At 41.9% G+C, this 21,772-nt stretch overlaps 1 protein-coding gene across 5 annotated transcripts in view; it reads left to right on the plus strand.

Moving 5' to 3' along the window:
• Positions 1 to 21,772, plus strand: part of STARD13 (StAR related lipid transfer domain containing 13) — a 302,653-nt gene that overhangs the window by 147,187 nt on the left and 133,694 nt on the right. Inside the window, exon 1 of one of the 5 annotated variants that reach the window (XM_069808023.1) lies at positions 6,949 to 7,235. The exons of the other annotated variants lie outside the window; for them this stretch is intronic. Within the exon in view, the coding sequence (XP_069664124.1) occupies positions 7,112 to 7,235 (124 nt within the window). The 5' untranslated portion in view covers positions 6,949 to 7,111. Of the gene's footprint in view, positions 1 to 6,948; positions 7,236 to 21,772 lie in introns of those variants that run through there. 5 annotated transcript variants of the gene reach the window in all.

Below are 21,772 nucleotides of genomic sequence, written 5' to 3' on the forward strand. Positions count from 1 at the left end.
GAACAGAGAGTTCTGTAATGCCAGAGCTGGGTGATGGAGTGGGCTTAGGCAGGCTCTGAGCCGGCTGGGAAACCTTCCCAATGGGGCTGTGGGAAATGATGCTTACAATCAAATTGTCACCAGACTTCACTTTGAATGAGACTCAGACAATACTGCAAACAGCCAATTGGCCCTTCTTTACTGTGGAAGCAAGAAGAAATTTAAAATCAGCCTTAATGATTCAAAATCCTGTAGAACTGTTTAGGTTAATAGGGGTTGGCTTGGGCCTCAGCCAAATTTTGATTCTGGTCATTATAACCTGCCTACCTGAAATTCTATCCCCTCTTGCAACTGGCCACGGCATTCTTTATTTCCTGTCCAAAAACATTAGTAGCATTGCATTTCAATTCTATTAAATATATATTTTTAAAATCTGTTAAATAAGTTAAAATGGTAGCTGTGTGACCAGTAATGAAGGAAGCTCTGTAAAAATCCGTAGCTTGCAATATATTGTTACTTGGCAATATGCTCCCATCAGTCAGTAGCCTGATTACTAGGAAAGTGAGTGTGCGCAGGAGCATTTGTGTATCTGAAAAACCTTCTTACTCTTGTAAGTAAATTGGTTTGAGGAACAATTCCATTGCGTTGTTGTTAGAACCTGTTGTCAAGATTGATCATGTTTTCCTGTGTAATCCAGGAGAGTTATAAAAAAAAGAATAAGCTCCCAGGCCTCTGAACCAATAGCCAGATATAGTGTGTGCTAAATTGCCACTGACTGCTGCAAGGCTTTTTTACACAAATGTTCCAATTATTTCTGCTGTGATGGTAATAACAGTTGGAAGTTTGAAAAAAAAAAATCTTCGTTTAGACAAGGTCCCAATACAATATTAAGGAAATGAGCACTTTGAGAGCAAAGAAAGATGTCATTTAGAATAATATATTTTTGTCAAGCAACTAAAAAGGAGGGGAAAAATTGGACACCAGAAGCTGGAATGAGAAGAACAGGGGCAATATGCTCCCATATGTGTGCTGAGATACTTTGTGTTTCGACATAGCTGCTCACTTTTTCAAGGGCATTAATCACATCAAAATTTCAAGCTCTGCTTCATTAAAAACCTGCTGTATCTACACACATAAAACGTGTTCCACTTTCCCAGTAGTTTAATCATTGAAGAACTATTTCTTCAATGGCTATTTCTACAGTGACCGGCTTTGCCCAGCCCAAGCTTACATATCTGCAACATACTCTATTTTAAAGATGTCCACAGACCATCTTACGAAAGGAAGTGAAAGCTTATTGGCACTTGGTTTGTTTTGTCCATTCTTCTCCTCTGCTATCTGAGAAATGTGCAAGGGCTTTTGTGGCTGCAATTCTTCGGAATTTCAGCTTAAGTATCAGCTTTGTTGTCTACTGTTCAGTAGAAGCGCTCTGTTTACTCCGACAGTAATCTATCCAATGGTCATTTGTGCCACAGTTACCTCCCTGTCCCCTTTTTCACCATTCTCACAGAACAGAGCATCCTCCTACCTGCCACACAGGGCCTTCACCTGGAGTTCATCATTCTCCTGTGACAATTTAGGCTGAGTTAAGGAGACAAGATGGGAGTAGCGGGGTTATTAAAAAATAATCTGCAAGAGCTAGATACAACTATGATGTGAGATGGAGAGAAAAGTCCAAGTTAAGGCTGGCCAGAACGTGAAAATCCTGCTCTGTGGTAAAACCAGGAAAATGGCAGTTATTTTCCGGAAAAAAATGATGTTTTCTCTAATTTTTATTCTGTAAGAAATTGTTTCTTTGTCAAAAGGAGTTTTCCGGGTGAAAATTCGTGGTTGCTCTAGGAAAAACTTTCATCCCATGTTTACCATCTCACCTTTGTTTTCACTTACTCTGTCCTGATAGATACAATCTGGTCTACTTCAGCGCATCCCAAATGCAAATACTCTGGCAGTTCTCTGCCATTCATTGCAGTTCATCCTGCCTTTATGTTGCATCAAGCAGAGGCTGCTTGGCTGAAGGCTGAAGGCCCTTCCCTTCCCTATCATTTGTTCAATATTAAAAGCTTGATTCACACAGTCTGCCCATACAGGATGCCAGCTTTGTCTACTCATTACATTTTCAAATATGCCTTTGCATGCTTTCTCTAAGAGTGCCCCTCATGCTAGAGAGCTGGTCCTCTGAATGTATAAAGATGATACCACATTAACCTCCTTGGAGACCCTCTTGCTAACTCGCCTTGCGTCAGTGCCTCCAAAAACTACTTCTGGTGTGCTAACACCAGTAGTTACTACGCTGGCCAGTATTGTTTTATTGTTCTCTGGTACTCCACCCTTCCTACCCCAATTAGCTCTTCTCTCCACTGGTGTCTTGTTTTATATTTAGTTCGTAATCTCCTGAGGGCAAAGATTCTACTTTTGCTCCATCCAGTTTCTGGTTCTAAGTGCTTTGATAATACAGTTTATTAATAAGAATAATAATAGAGTACCATCCTCTGTATGAACAGAAGAAAACCTTAATTCCCCTCCGGTCCCTCCACGCCAGTTTTAACAAGGGAGAGGGAGAACAGTCAAACAGCAGATACTTTGTTACTGGAGTCCGTATCTGAGCATACTTAGAGCCTTTTCACAGCGAATACTGCAAGAAGTCCCATTTATTTCAGCATTAATCACTGTGAACAAAAGGGAAGGAATTTGGCCCCGACTAATGAAAGCCAGCAGTGCGCTGCTGTTGGCAAAGTGCGGAGTGATCCTTTCCCAGAGCTTCAGAAAGCTGAAATGGAGAAGGATGAACAGATAGGTGCCAATCTCTTGATAAACTGGGAAAGAGTGAAACTGCTTTATAACTGATCCTTGTTAAAGCTACCTGAAAACTATTATAATTTGCATATGTAAATAATAAGCAAGGAGAGAGTGCCAGGGAACAAGCTGGAATATTTTGTCCTCGTTCACAATGATTCTTATTTTTCTCTATCCAAAATGTTTGTTTGTTTACTTAGATGTCAAAGAGGACACCTACTCATATGCCCTTGGTGCTTTTCACATAACTTCAACCACAGAATTAGTATGCAATTCACTGCAGTCTGCTCTTAGGAAAACGAGCAATGGGAAACCTCAAATCTTTTCTTCCCTTCCAGTGGTAACCCAGACTTACAAGACCACATTCAGGACATTTAGGCTGTGATAGAAAACAAATTCCGGAGCTCTAGGACCCCCCTCAAAGAGATAAAGATCATTGCCAAAGTTATAAATATTACTTGATGTATTTATATCTGAGCTGTCTGAGCTACTATTTGAAGCTACAAGAACTTCAACACCATTTTGAAGATCATAAACTTCAAGAAGCTTCATTAATTTACAGTCAATTCCTGAAGAATTAGATGTATTATAAAATTTGGTATTGTACTGATTAGCATTAGACTGCATCAGTGATCCTGTAGTACTAATTGATTTCCTCTTTTGCTTTATTATTGCTTTTTGAGAGATACAAGTATAAGGAGCTTGTGTCCACTAAACAGCATGCAGTAACCAAGGATGCACTCTTCTCACATTTTCCTCTGCAAGACATATCCTGTTTTGTTCTTCTACAAGCAGAAAAATATTGTGAAATGGTTAAACTAACAAAAAAATCCTGACTCACCATAATTAAGGCCTAGAGGAAAAAAAGGAAAGAAGTTGTACTTTTATCATAGTCTTTCAGTAGTTTACAAACGACAAAACAAGATGTCGTCATTTTTCCCTTTCCTTAGGCCTGATTCTCTTCTTAACAAAGGCATGGGAGTTTTTACAGTGACTTTATTAGAACTAGATCAGGCTGCATACTGGAATCTGTAACAAATTAAAAACACACTGCTAATTAGAGGCCAGATTATTATGTAGTATCAATTAACTTGGCGTTTAATTACCATGGTGATTGGGAGGCACTATAAATTGCTAAATATATAATTAGAACATCAGACTTCTGTGCCACAATGGCATCAGAGCATGGGTATAATTAGCTTAGATTTTCCCCCATTTTACATGCTTGCAAGATTTTCAGACAGACAAGTATCACTTTCGTTCCTGCCAGTATTCTGCTATCAATGAGAGAAGACAAATATCATAGTTCAGCTTCTTTTAAGGCAACTGGGAATTTCCTCCTTTCTGTTCATCATATACAGTGTTTTTATTGCAATTACTCTGAACAGAACCATTTTGGCATGACTAGTATCAAGCAGGGAAACTGCTGCTTCTGTGGAAAGTGTGCTGTCCTTGTCTTTCCCCCAGAAATGTTACCCATCTAGTTCAGGATGTCAGAATGTTTCAAGCTGTAGACAAGAGCACTGATCAGCTGGCTATTTATGCACTTAACCAACAGATGAAAATGCATAGAGGGAGACCAGAACTTTGTCATTTAGTCACTCTTTCTAGCATCTTAAAAGGAAGTGAAACATCTTTGACCTATGAATGATCCCCAACGTACACCTTTCTTCAAGCAGGTTGTGTTGAACAGCTCTTTTTGTAACTGCTACTACTAGGTGTAATACATTAAAAATACCTGTGTTGGTAACTTGACTTCTGAACAGCTGACTGTGATTAAAGGCATAAAATAGGAGTGGGCCAGTTGCTGCATGAGATATTTTCTCATTACTCAATAGCACTGTTTTCTTTGGGGAGAGAAGTACAGTATCTGATCTTGCTGTTGGATTTAGTTTTCCACAATAAAGTACCCGAAATTAGTAAGATTTTTGTCAGTGCCTGCCACAGAGTTTGGTCTAGGCTTGCCAGTTCAGTTCTGCTGCTGGTTATGAAATACAGCCATATCACTGGAGTTTATCTTAGTAACCTGCGGTGAGATATCATGGTATTAGCAATTGCTAGTAGCTCATTGCTAATTAGCTGCTTTCAGTAAACCTGGAAGTTCTAGGGACATTTTTGATAAAGTAACATCTTCAAAAACGGTATAGAAGGGAAGAGAATATCTTTTGTTGTGTTGCTACATTCTGGCCACCACAGAAAGCAACTGCAGAAAGGGAGATCTATCTTCCAGACAGGCTGGACACAGTAGGAGGGTGCATTCAAGTGTGGCTGCCAGAAGAGCGCTGCTGAAGGTGACAGTACTGGCTGACACAGACTGGTGTTTGTGGGTAGTGACACAGCGGTATGATACAAAACCTTCAAACCCGATTTTATGATTTCACCTTTAGACGGTGTGTCACTGCTGATCTTTATAGGGCAGCTGAGTACAGTGTCAGAAACGAATTTCTCATCTCTACCTGGTTCCTAGCGGATAGGAGCCCGTGACAGAAAACAGGCATCATAGATCTTACGTACTGGTAATGGCTGTGTTGGTAGGGAATTAAATAAAGTGAGGCAGAGGTCAGAGGCAGATTTACGGGGCAGAGGAGCTGATTGTAGGAACTGTAATCCTCTCTTCTCCCATTAACATCAGCAGGTGTTTGCTCTGGATCATGGGATGTGGGAGTATTTACGTAATTATGCTGTCCCCCTTCCAGATCTTGGATGCATCTGTCCCTGGAAGGCATCCCTTTTCTCACAAGAGTTTGTCCAGTCATTTGGAGGACACTGTAGCTGGAATTGCAGGAGGAGGAATGACATACAACATCTTCACAAGTTCTGGGCAAGCACATCGTCTCCACTGTATCAGATAAAGTAGAGTAGTTTAAGATGAACCTTTTAAGAACAGGGACAATGGAAAACAAATTCACATCAGAGAGTAAGCAGAAGATGTTATTAAAGCTGAGTGGTAACATGGTATGCATCTGTTTGTTTGCTTTTAGCTTCTATGGGTATTGTTGACATTGCAGTTACGGTTTTAATCTGAACGAGACGGGCATATCGATAATGTTTAACTTGACTACTTCAGTGTGTGGCACTCACTTGCAGGAACATCAGCCTCTTCATCGCGTATCCCGAATACTCTGCAAAAAGAGTTAAGCAGTAAGTAATGGTTTGTAGCTAAATGAAATGAAGCCCTCGTTGTCCTTCTCAGCTATTGGACTCTCAGCTGCCAGTCATGCCAGCAACCATCCACGCCGTGGGTGGCCGGGATAGGGAAGGGAATACCGTTAAAACAGTATTTCCCAGGCGATAGAGGAAGCGGAGACCCCAAACTGGTTTCCTAAATGGGATAAGGGCCCTGATGTTGCGCTCTGGCTCGTCTAGGGATGGAGGAATCGGGATTCCTTTTAGTCTGTGAATGTGTGTAAAAAGTGGGTGCCAGGGTTTAGTTGTGAAACCTCTGAGGAGTGTAAGAGCTTGTTGGAGAAAAGGAGGTGATGCAGGGGTGAGGGAGGCGAGTGAGTGGAATGCAAAGAAAGCGGGAAAGAAATGGGAGAGGCTGCGTTGCGAGGACTGTGGCTTGAGCTCGGGTGGAGAGTCGATAAACAGAGACCTCGGAAAAAACAATTATCTTTTGGCGAAAGCCGCGGCGTGGGTTGAAGCACCTGTGTCAGCTTCCCCAGAAAAAAAAGCAGCCTGATGCTGGCTTTTTGCAGTGGGGCTGGGCCGGCGGCTCCCAGTCCCTGTCAGGGCAACACGAACGCCCGGCCGGCACCGGTGGCCCTGGGCGAGCTGAGGCGGGCAGCCTTTGGCCGGGCAGTTCTCAAGCCAAGGGTCACGGACATAAGCGGGGCCACGAAATTTAGGCGCGGGGGCCACGAAATTTAGGCGCGGGACCGCCTGCGGTGGCCCGGGCTTGTCGTTGGTGCCTCAGCCCGAGGGGCGCGGGGGGCGGCCATTTCCCGCCTCCGGCCCCTCACAGGCAGCAGCGGGGCAGACCCTCGCTCCGGGGCCGCCGCGACCCGCCTCGCCCGTGGGGTAGGAGCCGGGCCGGACCCCGAGGGCACCTTCCCCGCCCCGCGGGGGGCTGAGGGGCGGAGGAGGGGAAGAAAGGAGGGCGGCGAGGCGGCGGGACGGGGCGGTGAGGAAGGCGGGCGGCGGCCACGCTGCTGCCCGCGGGGGCCGGGGCGGGCGGCGCTCAGGTGAGGGGGGCCGCCCGCCCGGAGCGGCGGTGACGCGGCCCGCGGCCCCGTGTGGCCGTGGCCGCCGCCGCCGCCGCTGCCGGCCGTTGCCGGTGAGGGGAACCGCCGCCGGCGCTGAGCGGGGCTGCCCGGGGCGGCATGCGGAGCCGGCGAGGATGAGCACCCAGCGCCGCTCGGCCAAGGCGCAGCTCCGGAGGTCGCTGAGCGAACAGCTGCGGGACTCCACCGCTAAAGCCTGGGACTTGCTGTGGAGGAACGTCCGGGAGCGGCGGCTCGCAGGTCAGTCCCGCCGCGCCGCGGTTGCCGCTACCTGAGGGGAGACCCCGGCGGCGCAGGGGAGCTCCCCGCTCCGAGGGGACGGAGCCGGAGACCTCGGGGCTTCGGGACGGGGAAGCTCCTCGGCCGCCGACACGGGGTCGGATCTCCCCGCCCGGGTCGTGGCGGGCACGGTGGGGATGCTGCCACGAACAGTCGGGCTCAGGGTTTAAACGGTGGGTGGAGGTAGCCCCGCGTCGGAGGCACCTTCTGAGCATCTCAGAACTCGGGAGGGTTGACTTTGCCTCCGGGAAGCGGGGCTCACCTGCTTGTCTGATCAGTTTTCGAAGTCAGTTGCAGGTCCAGGTGGGTTTCTCGTAGGGTTTGCACCTGAGGGGCACCGCAGCTCCCAAAGAAAAATGGTTTGTTTCATTTCGGGCGCTTTTATAGCTTTAGGTCACCTAACTGCTCTGGAAAACCGGGCTCCTGCTGTCTCACCATCCCCAGGTGGAGACCAGAAGGACACGGAGTGGGGAGGGTGCTCCAGTGGGTCGAGTCACATTTGGAGCGCTGCTGTCGCAGCAGCACGTTGGCTTTATGCATGCAAACATACGGCTAATTTGTATTTGTAAAATACTTCATGAATTAAAAGATCCAGAGGGTACGTGCAAGTGCAAGGTAGAGTTCTGTACTGGGAAACAATACGTCAAGATTTATGAGCAGAATCACATGTAATGAAGGCTAATATGTAAAGATGGACTCCTCTGCCACATCCCACAGCATTGTTAGGAGTTTGGTGACCTTGCCTAGGGCACTGTGACATGCTGGTATTGTATAATACAGAGGTAAATAGTCTATGATGTAGGTCTTCAGGCTGTGTCTGCAGCACATTATTCCTTATGTACAAATAATATAACAGATAAAAATTGCATGGTAATTTTTTGAAGAATGACTCTAAAGTGGGTAGCTTCAAGAATGAATTACTAAACCAGTTGATTTTGTAGTGTTATGGTTACCCAAAATATTAATCTATCTTTACATGTAATCTCCTTATTCCTATGTTAATAACAGATGCCAGCAGACATTTAGCAAGGATACTGTTGGCTGTTTTTTTCTTTTTTGGTCAAAGACAACTATTACTTGATTATTGCTTGATTGAGCAAAGGACCTGGGCAGGCTGCCATAAAGCTGTAGCCAACTTCTTAAAGCAATTGGGTATTAAAACTGATGGAGTCAGACTTTTTATTTAAGGTGGATAGAATACTAATGTCCTGGGTTTATGCACTGCCATAATTTAAGTGCTATTCATAATATGCTGGCGAGACACTGATACACATTCCCTTTAATTAAATGAATTATCTGATGATGCAACAAAATGTGTACAAATAACACCTGTTGATTCCAGAGGTGTTCTCTTGTTCAGATACCTTTATGTCTCTAGCATTTTTGTCCTTGTTTTTATATTTACTTGTCCCTCTGCCCCCCCATAGCTCCAATGTATATTTCTGTGCCTTGTCTTCCAGCTTTTGTTAGTGAGAAGGCAGGGAATTTAAGCTGATCTAAATGTGTCATTATTTGCTGGTTGCCAGAGCAGCTTCTTCCCCATCGCGATAGATCTGATCCCAGTGTAAAAGTTCCCCCCTTTTTTTTTTTTCTTAAAGTTGACATTGTAGTTCAGCCCTGGCTGACAGTCGGAGCAGCAGTGTAACTGGTAACTAGTGTTTAAGAGCAATGACCGAAACAAAATGCAGTTTTAACCATCAGTGTGCTGTCATATTCCAACCATCAAGCCAAATAAAGACTTGTGATTAAATCATCGTTGTGATGACGGCTTTGCAGGCACTTACGTAATTACTCTTTTGGTCTGCTTTACTTTTTTATCTATTAGTTAAAGTTTCAGACGCCAGTTGTCCAACATATACCTGTAAAGACAGTAAGCACAAGACAGCCTAATTCATAAAAATGATGTAATTGTTGGGATTGGATGAGACGCTGGGAGGTCTCTAGTCCAGCATCCGGCTCAGAACAGGATCAGTGCTGGGAGCAGGGCAGGTTGCTCGGGGCTTTCCCCAGTGCTCCTTGGGAAGAGTCTCTGCCCTGATGTCCATGTGCTGGAGCAGAGGGCAGCAGTACACGGTTGGGCAGCGTGTGTGTGACCTGGAGCAAGGAGCTGAACCTTGGCTAGAGCAAGGAGAGGGCTGAACCTTGGCTCAGCTGCTCTCCAGGACAGACGGCGTGGCTGGGTTGCTGTGTAAAGTAAACTGTGCACAAAAAGACTGCTACAGTGTCCTCCTTCCCTCCCTCCCTCGTCCTTTACAGCAGAGGTGATGAGCAGCAGCCTGGCTCCTGGCATGCTCCTGGGACAGGGCTGCTCTGTACTGTCTCTTATTCAGGACAGATCTATGGTGCGCAGCAGCTCTTAGTCGCTTTTTCTAATTCACTGACCAGGATTTGTTTTTTAAACAATGAGTGTACCCACTACAGTGCCACAAATGGCGGCCTTAGTTTTTCTGTGCTTTTCAAAATTTTTGCAGAGGTATTTTACATTTTTTGTGTTCCCACTATGCTTATGGTTTGAGTTGGGATTCACAAACTGATTAGGAAAGGTACCAGGATTTTAACTCCCTTGTTGGAGCGGGGACCTATTCATCTGAAAAGTTATAAAAAGTACTGTTGGTTTAATGTAAATCTGAACTGCTATGCCATTACCAAAAGCCATTGCTTTAGGAATTTGAGTTACGTATTTAACAGACTCTTCAAAAGTGACGACCCGAAGGTGATCAAATCATAATCACCTGTTACAGCAAAACATAACAAGTTGTAGTTGTTACATCCGTTGCATGTAGGTGAAAAGTGCCACCCTCTATCTGGCATTCTTTCAGTTACTATATACTAAACTAAACTATGTATTTAAGTTTTGAAATTCAGTATTTCAGAATCAGGAAACACCAGAGGTAAGGATGCCCATTGCTGCCTTGTTGCACAGCCTCCCTGCAGTGTAGGATTGGCTTTTAATGACATGATCACATCCCTCTTTCTAGCACAGAACTTTTCTGCCTCATTCAGTGCACAAAGTAACGATCCCCATTGCTGAATCTGTTCACTTAGAACCTGCTGCTGTACTGCAGCTTTCTCAAATCCTGGACTGAGCACAGAATTACAAATTCCCTCAAGTGCTCATGAGCATGGTGCTTAGGAGCACTGAGTCTTGCATACTTCATACCATTAATGTTTTAATTGTATTCGTAGAAGCTGTAAGGTTACATTATTCCATTTTACAGATAGGAACCAGAGGCACGAGATTGAACTCAGGAATATCAATAACTCTGAGTGTTAGAACTTGAATTTTCTACTTTAATATTCAAATTATGGCTCTCGGTGGCTCCTGTTGCACAGCACTCGTGCAAATCAGTCTCCGGGATCTAATTGTGTCAGGGAATGAGTAACTTGCAGTTTCTGGCGGTCTGGTCAGGTTTTGTTTTGAGTGACTTGGTGAAAACCAGACAGAGAGGGATGGAACCTCAGGGGCACCGTTTATTTGGCATAGTCTCAGAAACCCATTTTTTTTCCTGTGTGCTCTCTCCCACCCTTTCCTGAATGCGCAGCAGGACCCCTGCAGCAGCTGGCTTCATTGGGTAGATGATGCTGGTACATGACTAGACTATTGTCCATCCTCAGACAGGATCCTTGGGAAGTGCATGTGCAGATGAGGTTAAAACTTTGTCCTAGTGCCTAATGGGAGGAGGGTTGAGTTGGGATTAAACAGGTGACTTCAATTCTGAGACTTCCTGAAGTTTGAAAATTTGACTTTGGACCCTAACATTCTTCTAGTAATAGAAAACTTTGTCTCTATTTTCCTGGGTTTCGCTTTTAGCTGTGGTTTAGCAATCCACACAGATTGCTGCCAGGATTTCTGCTCTGTAGGGCTGCCACTGCTGTGCCTGCAGCATAGATGTACTCTCTGCCTTTCTGCCAAATCTCTTCCCACATGAGCTTCGTGTCCCGCAATACTTTGTATGTTCTGTGCTCTTGAAGAGATTATATCCCCATTCGATTTCCTCTAGCTTTTCGGGTACAGTTCCTCTTACGTCTTCATTGACGTCCTCTCTACTGCTTGCCTGCGACAGCAGGACAGGACAGGGTACCCCCGAGCACTGTCCCAGCTCCTCCTTAGCTGCAGAGCTCTCCAGAAGCAGCTGCTGGGGGTGATTTTGGAGAAGGATCTCCGATGCTCCCACCCTGTTTTGGGCTTGGCTGTGCTCTGGGTTAATGGAATTTGGGGGATAGTTTCCCACCAAGTCTCCAGTGGTTTTGCTCAGACTGACATTTCAAAGTTTTATAACTTGGCCAAGTTTGGACAGATTTTTCAGAGATTGATGCTAGAGTGACTCTTGAACCTTTGCTGTGAGGTTACAGGTTTTTGTTTCAAAGGATGAAGCACTAGTTTCTCAATCAAGCAGCATGAAAATGTACAGTGGGACAACACAGCATGGACTATTTTTATCTTAGAAATGGATAACCTGCAGCACCAAAAATTGAAACAGGAGCACAAGGCAGGCTCATGATTAAAAGAAAATTTTAGTCTAAAGAAGCCAAAATTAAGATCTTTAAATTGAAAGGTTTAGAAGACCTACTCTTGGGTATCCTTAACTGTTCAGGAAGACATTATACACTGATTTGCAGCTACAAGTATATCTTCAAATGTGACTGAAAAGCATTTATGTCAGATATGAAACTGAACATCAGCTGAAGTAGGGTAGAAAATGGAGAATAATTTGTCCAGCAGAAAGTAATTGCCACATTCAGCATTTGGCAAAGGCATCAAGGCAATGCCCTTTCTCCTCTCAAAAGTAACTTGTGGTTGGTTTGTGCGTTATGGTGGTTTTATTGGGTGCAAATGAGCAAGCCTAAGTTTGTAATTGCACCTCTGGTGATATGGCGCTCCCTGACACCAGCTGATCTGTTGATCCTGGGGCATATGGAAGAGAAAAGTGGGTCTGAAAAAACTAGTGGTCACAACCAGAACTATATGAATTTTAGCACAGTTTTCTGTTCTGCGTGTATGGAGGCAAGAGCAGCCATACTTCTGGAGCCTAATTAAAGAAACATCAAATCTGTAGGTGCCTCATAGTTTTTAGTTTTCAGTTAAAATGAAACAAGAACTTGCTTTTGCAAGTTTGTAATTTGTAAAGCAGAACTCATTATTTCTGGTGTGATGTATCCTGAGGTCAGTGTTAGGAGAGCCCGAAGGAAATATGCGTACCAGGCTCCCTGGTCCTCAGAGAACCCCTGAGCAAAGGCAGGAGTCCCGGTATGGGGCCATCCTTGAGTCTGCTGCATCTTGATATTATTCTGTTACTGAAATTTCTTCTTAATTAAGACCTTTGTGTACAGTGCAAATGCAGCAGGTTAATCTAATTAAAATCGTTCAAGAAAATAGCGGATTTTTTTATACAATAATTTTGCCAGGTCAGTTTTCATTAGGGAGTGTGGGACGTGTATGTGAAAAATCTGGTATTTGTGTGGCTGGTTTGGTGGGCATACTTTTATGTTCTGTTTTAAAATCATGCACATACGTTTTTAGAAAGCAAAGTAGAGAGGTTGCAGTCTGTGTCCCCACCACTGCACTGGAGAGTACAAGATGCTGAGTCTCTTGTATGTTGATAAGATGTATATGTGTAAATTCCCCCCTAACCAGACCCCATCAATGGGAAAAGACTGTCCTTTGTCAAGGAGAAAAGTTATGAAAGATGTTCTTTATTCGGGATGGAGTGCTTCAGGGAAGAAAGAAAGTGTCTTATAAGTGATTCGTTTGGTCAGGCATGCCAGGAAATTTTCTGCTCTTGTATCAGTCCTAAAGAAAATGTAGTAGCCAAAAAAGTAGTCATTGATCTCATAAATTATATTAATTGTGTTATATATCCTGTATTAACATTAGGAGGGCGTTTTAGGTGAATAAAGTATATAGATGCTCTTCTTTGCATGCACGTTATGTCAGTATTCTGTAATTTCCATCCCGTTCCCTAGACACTGCCTGAAGACCAGCTGCTTGAATCTGAAAAGGGGGCAATGGTGGCAAAATACCACCATTGTTAGTTCTGCTGCTGCCGGGTTCTCATGACCCTCAGCAACAAGAAGTTAATTCCAGAAATACAATTACAAAAATACCAATATGCTTGACCTGCCAAGTATTTCTGTATCAGCATGAGACTGCAGAGGGGGGTTATGGAGCACAAAGTCCAGAGAAAGATGTAATTTTTCTCATACCCACTCTCATGGCTTCGCTGCTGTTTGCCATGTAAGATTTGGAGTGACTGTGCAGGAGCAGCAGAGGTTCCTGGGGCGACAGCAACATTCATCTTCTGGTTTTACATTTAATGCATAAATTCTGATTTGAACAAGTCCTGCTTCCATCAAAGAGAGCTATATCAGAGATCATTTTCCTAAGAGAAATTCAGGTTTGATTACTTAATTTCCTAACACGAGATACAAAACTCTGCTGATAAAATGGGGAATCAGTGCTGGTAATAGAACGGGATACCTTTTGAATCAGCCAGTTTCTATTTGATAGCTATTTAGGAAAGATTCTTGATAGGTCTCCTTCTTTCTGGAGTTTGGCTGTTCACTGATTTCAATGACACATTGTTCTTTAGAAAATACACTTTTTTTTTCTGGAAAGTTATGATGTCAGTCCTTTTTATACTACAACTTCTTTTTTTTTTTTTTTTTTTCTTTTTTTTGCTACTGACTTTGAGTGGTTCCTTGAGCATCCACAAGGTTCTTTCAGCTCTCAGTAGACAAATATTTCTCTGCACATATACATGTCCTCAGTTCATTCCACCTGTAAATGTTTCCTATGTGACTAGAAGAAGGCTGATACCTTGTTGGTATGCTACACCATGCTTGGAGGATTCCTGTAAGCATTGTAATTATTGCTGATGTTTGCAGACCATAATATTGGAAACAAATCATAGTACTCTTTTTCCAGAAGCAGTATGTATAATACAATATTGTTTAAGTTCCTGTACGTTTAGATAGATGTGTTTATTGGTACTCATATTTTTCTATGATATATAGGAGCTCATATAGACTGATACTTAACTTACTTGTCTGACATTAAACTGTAATGATGTTTTTCCATCCCAGGATTGCTTCTTAATACCAGTCATGGCATATTAAATTATGTATCTTCTCAGTTATTTCCTATTAGGTGTTTTGTATTTATTCATATGACTGTAATCCTACAGACCACTTTCCATATCCCCACACAAGTGACTTCATTTATAATAGTAACTATGCCAGAACATTTATATAGAACATTTATATCTACAATAAACTTTTAGCTGCTAAGTGAACACTATAATAATTCCCATCAATACAGCGTTGTTGGTGGCTGGCCAGAAAACTCCTAAACTTGGGAAATTTCTGGATTCAGTAAGGCCCTGGAGGCTGGACTTGCACTCTTCTGCTTTCCCAGCTACAGTAGGACTTAGTGTTTAGTTTCAGGAATCAGTGAAGTTTTGGTTCTGAGTTTTGTGTTATCGCTTTTTGTTTGAATGAAAAAAACACTTTAAAAATGTCCCATACTGTAATGTTTTTAAGGATTCTGAGAACTTAGATGACTTAGCAATTTTATCTGTGCAATACTTGCCAGGCAATGGCCTTATTTCACAGCAGTGGTTTGACTTACGTTTGTCTTCTTGTATTTTGTATTTCTTGTGAGACAGATGGTCTGTCTTGCTCTTCCTGATTTCTTACGTTTTTCTCTCATAACACGGCCAATTCCTGTGCTGCTATATATCATAATTCCTTTAAAAATCATCTCCTTAAGTCACAATTCATTGAGAAACCCAGCTTTCACTGCAACTAAAGCATATTTTAATAGCAAATTTGAAAAGAAAAGCTTGAAAATGTGACCTTCAGAGTCTGAAAAGACAGAAAACAAACAAAAATTTTGTAAAATGTCATAGTTTTAAGCCAGCCTCATGATTTTAATGAAGTGATGCCTGTCTTATGATTCTTAAAAATTTAGGTTTAGGAATATTATTTTTAATTAATAAAGAATTTGTGATGGTTTCTTTTGATTATTACAGGCTTAAAAGTATGACAGTGTAGGAGGTTCCTTGACTGACATTAGAACATCCACAAGAACACTAGACTTCTGTAGCTCCTTTGCACGTCCTGTTTACAGCTGAAAAATGAAAATATTTTGACAATCCAACCATCCTGGTGCAGCTAATACTGCAAATAAGCACAGACTGAATGCACACAGATAGGAGTGCAGCAATCAGCTATGGTACAGGAAGGGATCAGGAACATCTGCAATTCACGGCACTTGGTTCCAAAAAAACCCAAACTCCAAAAATCAATTTAATTAATTTATGTAATAATCAATTTCATGTGGAATACTCTGCCTGTTGTTCCAGTAGAGGGCAGTGATTTACATACAGTATTATCAATTAGTATATGTACACAACTGATTTCAGAATGCTAGACACAATAACTGGTTTTATTAAGATAATACAAAATTCAAGGCATACTAAGTGCCTCAAGGATAGAGTGCCATCCAGAAGTCTTATTTTCTGTGCTTTTGCAGCAGGATTGAATCATATCTAATTACAGTAGAGTTTATGCAAGTTGTACTCAGCTCATTAAACTAAATCACCTCCACATGCCCCAATGCTACATGCAGAGGTGTGCAACACATCCCCCCAGTTTAATGCCATAAAACCCCCAGACTGAGGGACTTTGACACAGCTCTTACATTATTTGCACCTCTCCATCCTTTGGTATAGAGTCCTGAAATTACTTCAGCATTTACTACGCTTAGCAATGTAGAAGTAGACCAAAATTCATGAGAATGAAAAAAACCGAGATGTTTTCAGCTAGCATGCCAATCAAAACTAAAACATACACTGCTGTATATAGTCATCAGAGTGAATTGTATTTCAACAGATGATTTCATTGAGATACTGATTTTTTTGTCTGTTGCTGTTGAACAGTAAGTACATAGAAAATTTTTTCTGTCCAGAAATAATTTTAACAGATCCAGCAACATCCTGTAGCACAGTGGAAGAGGAGGCACTGAAGCTTATAATCATTGTGTTTCTTTAAGCTGTGAGAATTTGATTCTTAATCTATTCCAAAAACACTACCACTTGGAATTTGTGCTTAGGTAAAAATTGTTTAAACCGTGAGTATTTCTTTAGCAGCAAGATAAGTTCACTAACTCCAAAGTAGCTTTCTTAATTCTGTCAATACTTTGCAAATTTTACTTGTCACAGATCTAAAATAATGCGGGGATAATCAGTTTCTTCTGTTGCTCAAGCTAAATGAATGGCACTGGTGCTCCAAGAAGCCAAGTGGCATGTTTTCTGGGGAGGAGGAACTTGTGTCCCAGGCCATGATTATGCAGAAGACACTGAACCTTTACAGGTCACTTAATACAGAAGCACTTTAAACCTCCCCCAGAACTGAGTATTGGTTTTGTTATAGAAAGAATTTACAGGGAAATTACCTTCAGCACAGAAGCATAGTTCAAATGTACGTTATATCATATGTAGATCTGTCTGAATCTGAGGTAAGAGTAGCTTGAAATATCTTTGTATTTGGTCTTCTGTTGCTGTAATTTAAGAAGAAATTCGGGGCAGTTGCCAGCTCCAGGAGGGGGATAGCTTGAGGGAATGTTGAAAGAGTTAAGTCAAAACCAATGTTACAAATGATACTTCTCTAGTCAAAATACTGAAAAATTACACTTAGCATTACAAAAAAGTGTTCCTAAAGATTTAGGAACCTCCTGCATTGGTTCATAGCTTGGACTTGCCTTAAGTGTATTGCATACGTGTGTAAGTTTATTTTGGATCCACTGCATGGAGGAGTGAGGATCTGAGCATTTGTCCCAACTTTTAGGTCATCTTCAGCGTGCCTCTCATTCCTCTGGTAAGTGCACCTCTCTTTCCCCATCCTAGTCCCACTCATCCCGATCTGAATGACATGCTGTTTCATAGCTTATCCAGGATAATGCTGTAGTAAATTATTTGAGACTGAGAGTCGTTTATGTGTCAGTTGACTGCTGAAAGAATATGCGATCGGCATCTCATGGTCTTGCTCATTTTAAGAGGCCTCTTTAACATAAGGACAGATTTTATCTAAATAAATCAATTTTACAGGGAGATTTCAGCCATTGGATTTGTAGTAAGAAAAACTTTTTATTTATGACATCGGACAGACCACAGCTGGGAATGCACCCATTAATATACTCAAACAGATGGATTCTGACAAGTCTGTGAACTATTCGCACTCTTTTTTAGCAAATATTTTGCAGCAATCCCAACCTGCAAATGCTACTTCAGAAACAAATATGGAACTATCTGTCTGTCTCAAGGCACAAAACAAGAGTCATGAGTGACTTTAAAATACTGTGGGTTGAGTACGCATATGATATTCATTTGAAATTTAGGAAGGAGTGCTTTTAATGGAGAATAGTTATGCCTTGATGCAATAGATGTTTTGAATTATAAATAAAGTCATAGAGGGTAGGGTGTCTTTATAGATGTAGTGAAGTGAGGATTTTCAGCAAAGGCTGGCACAGCTTTTTTCAGGAAATAAAAATATTTGCCATTTGTGGATGTCACTGTTGGACAGAAGCGCATCTTTAGAATAGCTCTCTAAATAAAGTAGCAGAAATAGAAGAAAATTATATAATATGGGCAAGCACTAGAGGAGTTGATAGTTATGACAAAACTGATGGGATGAGGACTGCTGTGTAATAGTATAACTAGTGACCCAGATTATGTACTTCAAAGTCAAACCAATGTGTGGCACACGTGATTTCTCTTCAATTTTTAAACTTTAATTTGAAGCTTTAAAATTTGACTGAACATCACTGTATTTCTGGTAAACGTGACAACCGATTCCTCTTTTCTGCAGCATTTGTTATTTCATCCACCTTTACCATACCTTCTCTTAACTTTTCTGAGTTGAGATTTTCAAAGGCCCATGACAGCATTAAGCCCATCAGCTACCTTTGAACAGACTGGGAAATTATGTAGCCAAAAAGACATAGTCAGCTTTCAAAATGTCAGCAATTGCCATTAACATGCATAACCAAACATACATATATTGAACCTCTACCTGAATGTCTGCCACATGGTGAGGTGTTTGGGCTTTTGCCCAGTTTCTTTTCTGGGAAGAACTCTTACAGCTTCATTATCAGTTAAAGATTTGGATCATTTTTCTTCTGCCAGTTACATTACAGAAAATAAAGAACAACTTTTCCAGTGTCAGCAGAAACACTCTGGATTCTGATGTAAAGATGGCTTTTATCATCCTGACTTGACTTACTCCATCACTCCTGAAAATAAAGAAGCACTAGTTCATAGGGGGTCAGAAGCATATAGTTTTACATCAGCTTAGCAAATTAGTATTTTGGTAATTACAGTTGCTCTTTCTGTATGTCCCTAACAGCTCCAAGTGCTTTTATTTCAGAACAAACCTGATAATTTGATTGGAGCCTTAATTCAGTGGAGCACTTAAATACTTTGTAAATTTAAATGGTTAACTGTTTGACTCGTGGACTTTTCTGCTTTGTTATGTTTAACCTCTGAACCAACAGCATATTCTTTTTAAAAATATTTTCTATTAAATCAGTGTGGTAGGATGCAAGAGTTCATCAGAAACGTGAAGGTACCAGAACATCCATGTTTCTGGCATATAATAAAATAGAGGATACTATACTGAATCTGATTCAAACAGAGATCAAATACATTCCAGAATCAAGGTTAGACAAGACAGCACCGAAAAAAATTGTCTCTGAAACATCTGAGTTTTTTTATACAAAACCATAACCATGTATTTACAAAACAGCCTAAGCTGTTTCTTTTGAAGGCACCCTAAACAACAAGGACAGCAGGACAAGTGTTACAAAGCCAAGGCATATGCATTAATCATGGCATGGCAGCATTTTAAAGAAACTATCAAATTCAGACGGATTATAAAACAACTGGGATGAGTTGTAGGTAGGAACTGTTTTAAATTGCTGGATTCTAGGTCACAATAGAGGCTATAACACAGAGCACTCACTTGTTCTTTCACTCCTCTGTGTTGCTTTCTCTTAAGGGAGGATCATGACTTTCAGAGGGCTGGAACCATTATCTCTTCTTTTATGGAAAGCATCAGTTGGTGCAATCGTTAAGGATCTTGAAACTGGGAAGAAGTTTATTGCTGTGACAGATCGGGCAACATATGGAAGGAAGTAAGACGTTCTCCAGAGACAGATTAAGTTTTTGCCAAGGCATTTTACTGAAATTTTGGAAAATAAACAGGTCATTAATTGGGTCCAGATTTAGCTACTGCAAATTGTGCAAAGATGTTGCAAACCAGATGCTTTCCCCTATTTGTTTTTACAACCCTTTCTATTTATGGATGCTCTTATTTAATGACTGACTTCTTTAATAGAGGGCATTGTTTTGCACCGGAAGTCTCGTCTCTCAGTTAGTTTTGCCACTAGATGCCTGAGTACAACATACATGTCCACACAATTTCAGGGGACAAAACAGTCAGCAATAACATGATAAGTAGGAATAATCAGTAGGAGGTTGTGGAATACAGTAGTTCTTGTAAAGTTAACTTTTAATTCTTCCCTGGGTCCCTTAGCACATAGCAGTTTTCAGTCTTTCTCTATGCCGACCCTGCTAGCGAAATGGTAGAGACAAAGACACCCCTCCCGAGGACAGTGTCCTAAGACTTGGCTTGCCGATGAAGGTGGGAATACAATCCACGTCAGCATTTCCCTGGCTTTCCTGAGGTATGTGGCATGAAGCACAGTTTCAACTTGATCTCCAGATCAAGGCTGGATCCCAAAATGGGAATGTAGCCCCCAAGTCAGCTAAGCTGTACTGACTGACAGAAATACTTGAGAAAAGAAATCTTCATTCCTTTTCCACTTAGGTTTCATTTAGTCCTCAGAGTACAGGCATTATGTTATGCTCTATCCACAGAGTCTTGATTTGTGTTATAAATAACGTACAGGGTGAAAAGTGTCTGCCCTGACTTGAAAGCAGTGAGTCTAGTGGGGATGCCTGCTAAAAGGATTGAGCTAGTCACACAAGGTCCTTTACAGTCAAGACAGAAATAGGTACTTCTGAAAGCAAGTCCTGTCATCCTGAAATAGGTGTGTGAGACAAGGGGGATGACTTGCCCTCTGGTGGTGCTTATTTCTTTCCATAATCCTAGCCAAGTGACAGCACCAAAGACCTGCCTGCATCAGTGACAGGCGGGGAAAAAGCCATCTCTTCAGCTGCCACCTGAGTGCATTTGATATGGAAATCAGTGAGCCACTAGCATTGCAGAAGTTTAATTGCAGAGATTGCTGCTTAGAGCATCTCTGGCTTCGTTTTAAGGTACCTACTCAAGTAAGCAAAGCAGGAGATCGAGCTGACAAGGCGCCTGTGACTTCAGTGGCACTTGAACATGCCCTTGAAGCTACATGTACCGACAGTAACCAGCCGGTGTACCGGAACCTCGCATAAATGTATTTCTCCATTTTCAGTTTATTCTGGGGAGGCAGACTGTAAATTACACGTCTTTAGAAGGCATACCGAATTTATCGTAATAAAAGTTGCGTGATTTTATTTGTGATCCCTGACTGGTTTAGCTAAGCAACAAGGGCAGCAGCCGTACAGATTTTGTAGTGTGTGTTTTAAAGTGTGTTTTGAGGTTCACTTTTCAAACTACTAGTTAGTTATCCGATGTGTGAATATTTATTGTACTTGGTACAGTGTCCTCGGTCAGAGCAAAAGTCCATCAGCCTCGGGTATCCTGTTTTTCACAACAGCTGCTAGTGGGTAGTTGGGAAAGAGTATAAGGACATGACAAGTTTATGGTATGACCTCTTAGCTTCCAGGTTTCATAAATAGTTCTGTGCTGATGTTGTTAACAACGCTGCCAATTAGGAACAAAGTAAGAGGGAGGTTTACGATGTGACTCTGCACTTCCTAGCTGAGCTACACCTAAGCTGGTGAGACGCAGAGTCTGTTTCCCGTTTGTAATCTTCTGGAGACGTGTAATCCCTCACATCACAATTGCTATTTTAAAAAGTTATTTTCAAATCATTCATAGGTGTCACGGCCAGAGTTGCCTCCCTGTCACATGAACTGTCACTAGTCTGAGCAAAGTGGGAACAAAGTTTATTTTTAAAGCAATACTGGCTTACTAGTGGTTTGAAAGCAAAACGTTCAGAACTCCATTTGGTTTTAATTTATCATCCAACCTATTATGTTTGGTAACATATTAGGAACCAGTGAGTATATTATTTGTCGTAAGCTCCCCAGGACATAAAAGGAGGAAAAATAAAGACTGAAATTCATGAATCTCTGGTTCATTCTTTTGCAATCCAAGTAAACAGTACATACAAAGTACTTTAAAGCCAGTTCTGATCTCTGCTACGCAAGTGCAAATCCTGAGCACTTACATGGTAATCAGTGAATTCTGTTTTGGAGTAAAAGACCTCCACAGTAGCATGGTCTGGAAACTCTTTTTTTAGCACCCAGTTTTGCCTTAAT

Source organism: Haliaeetus albicilla, chromosome 20 (genome assembly GCF_947461875.1).
Source record: "Haliaeetus albicilla chromosome 20, bHalAlb1.1, whole genome shotgun sequence".
Taxonomy (NCBI): Eukaryota; Metazoa; Chordata; class Aves; order Accipitriformes; family Accipitridae; genus Haliaeetus; species Haliaeetus albicilla.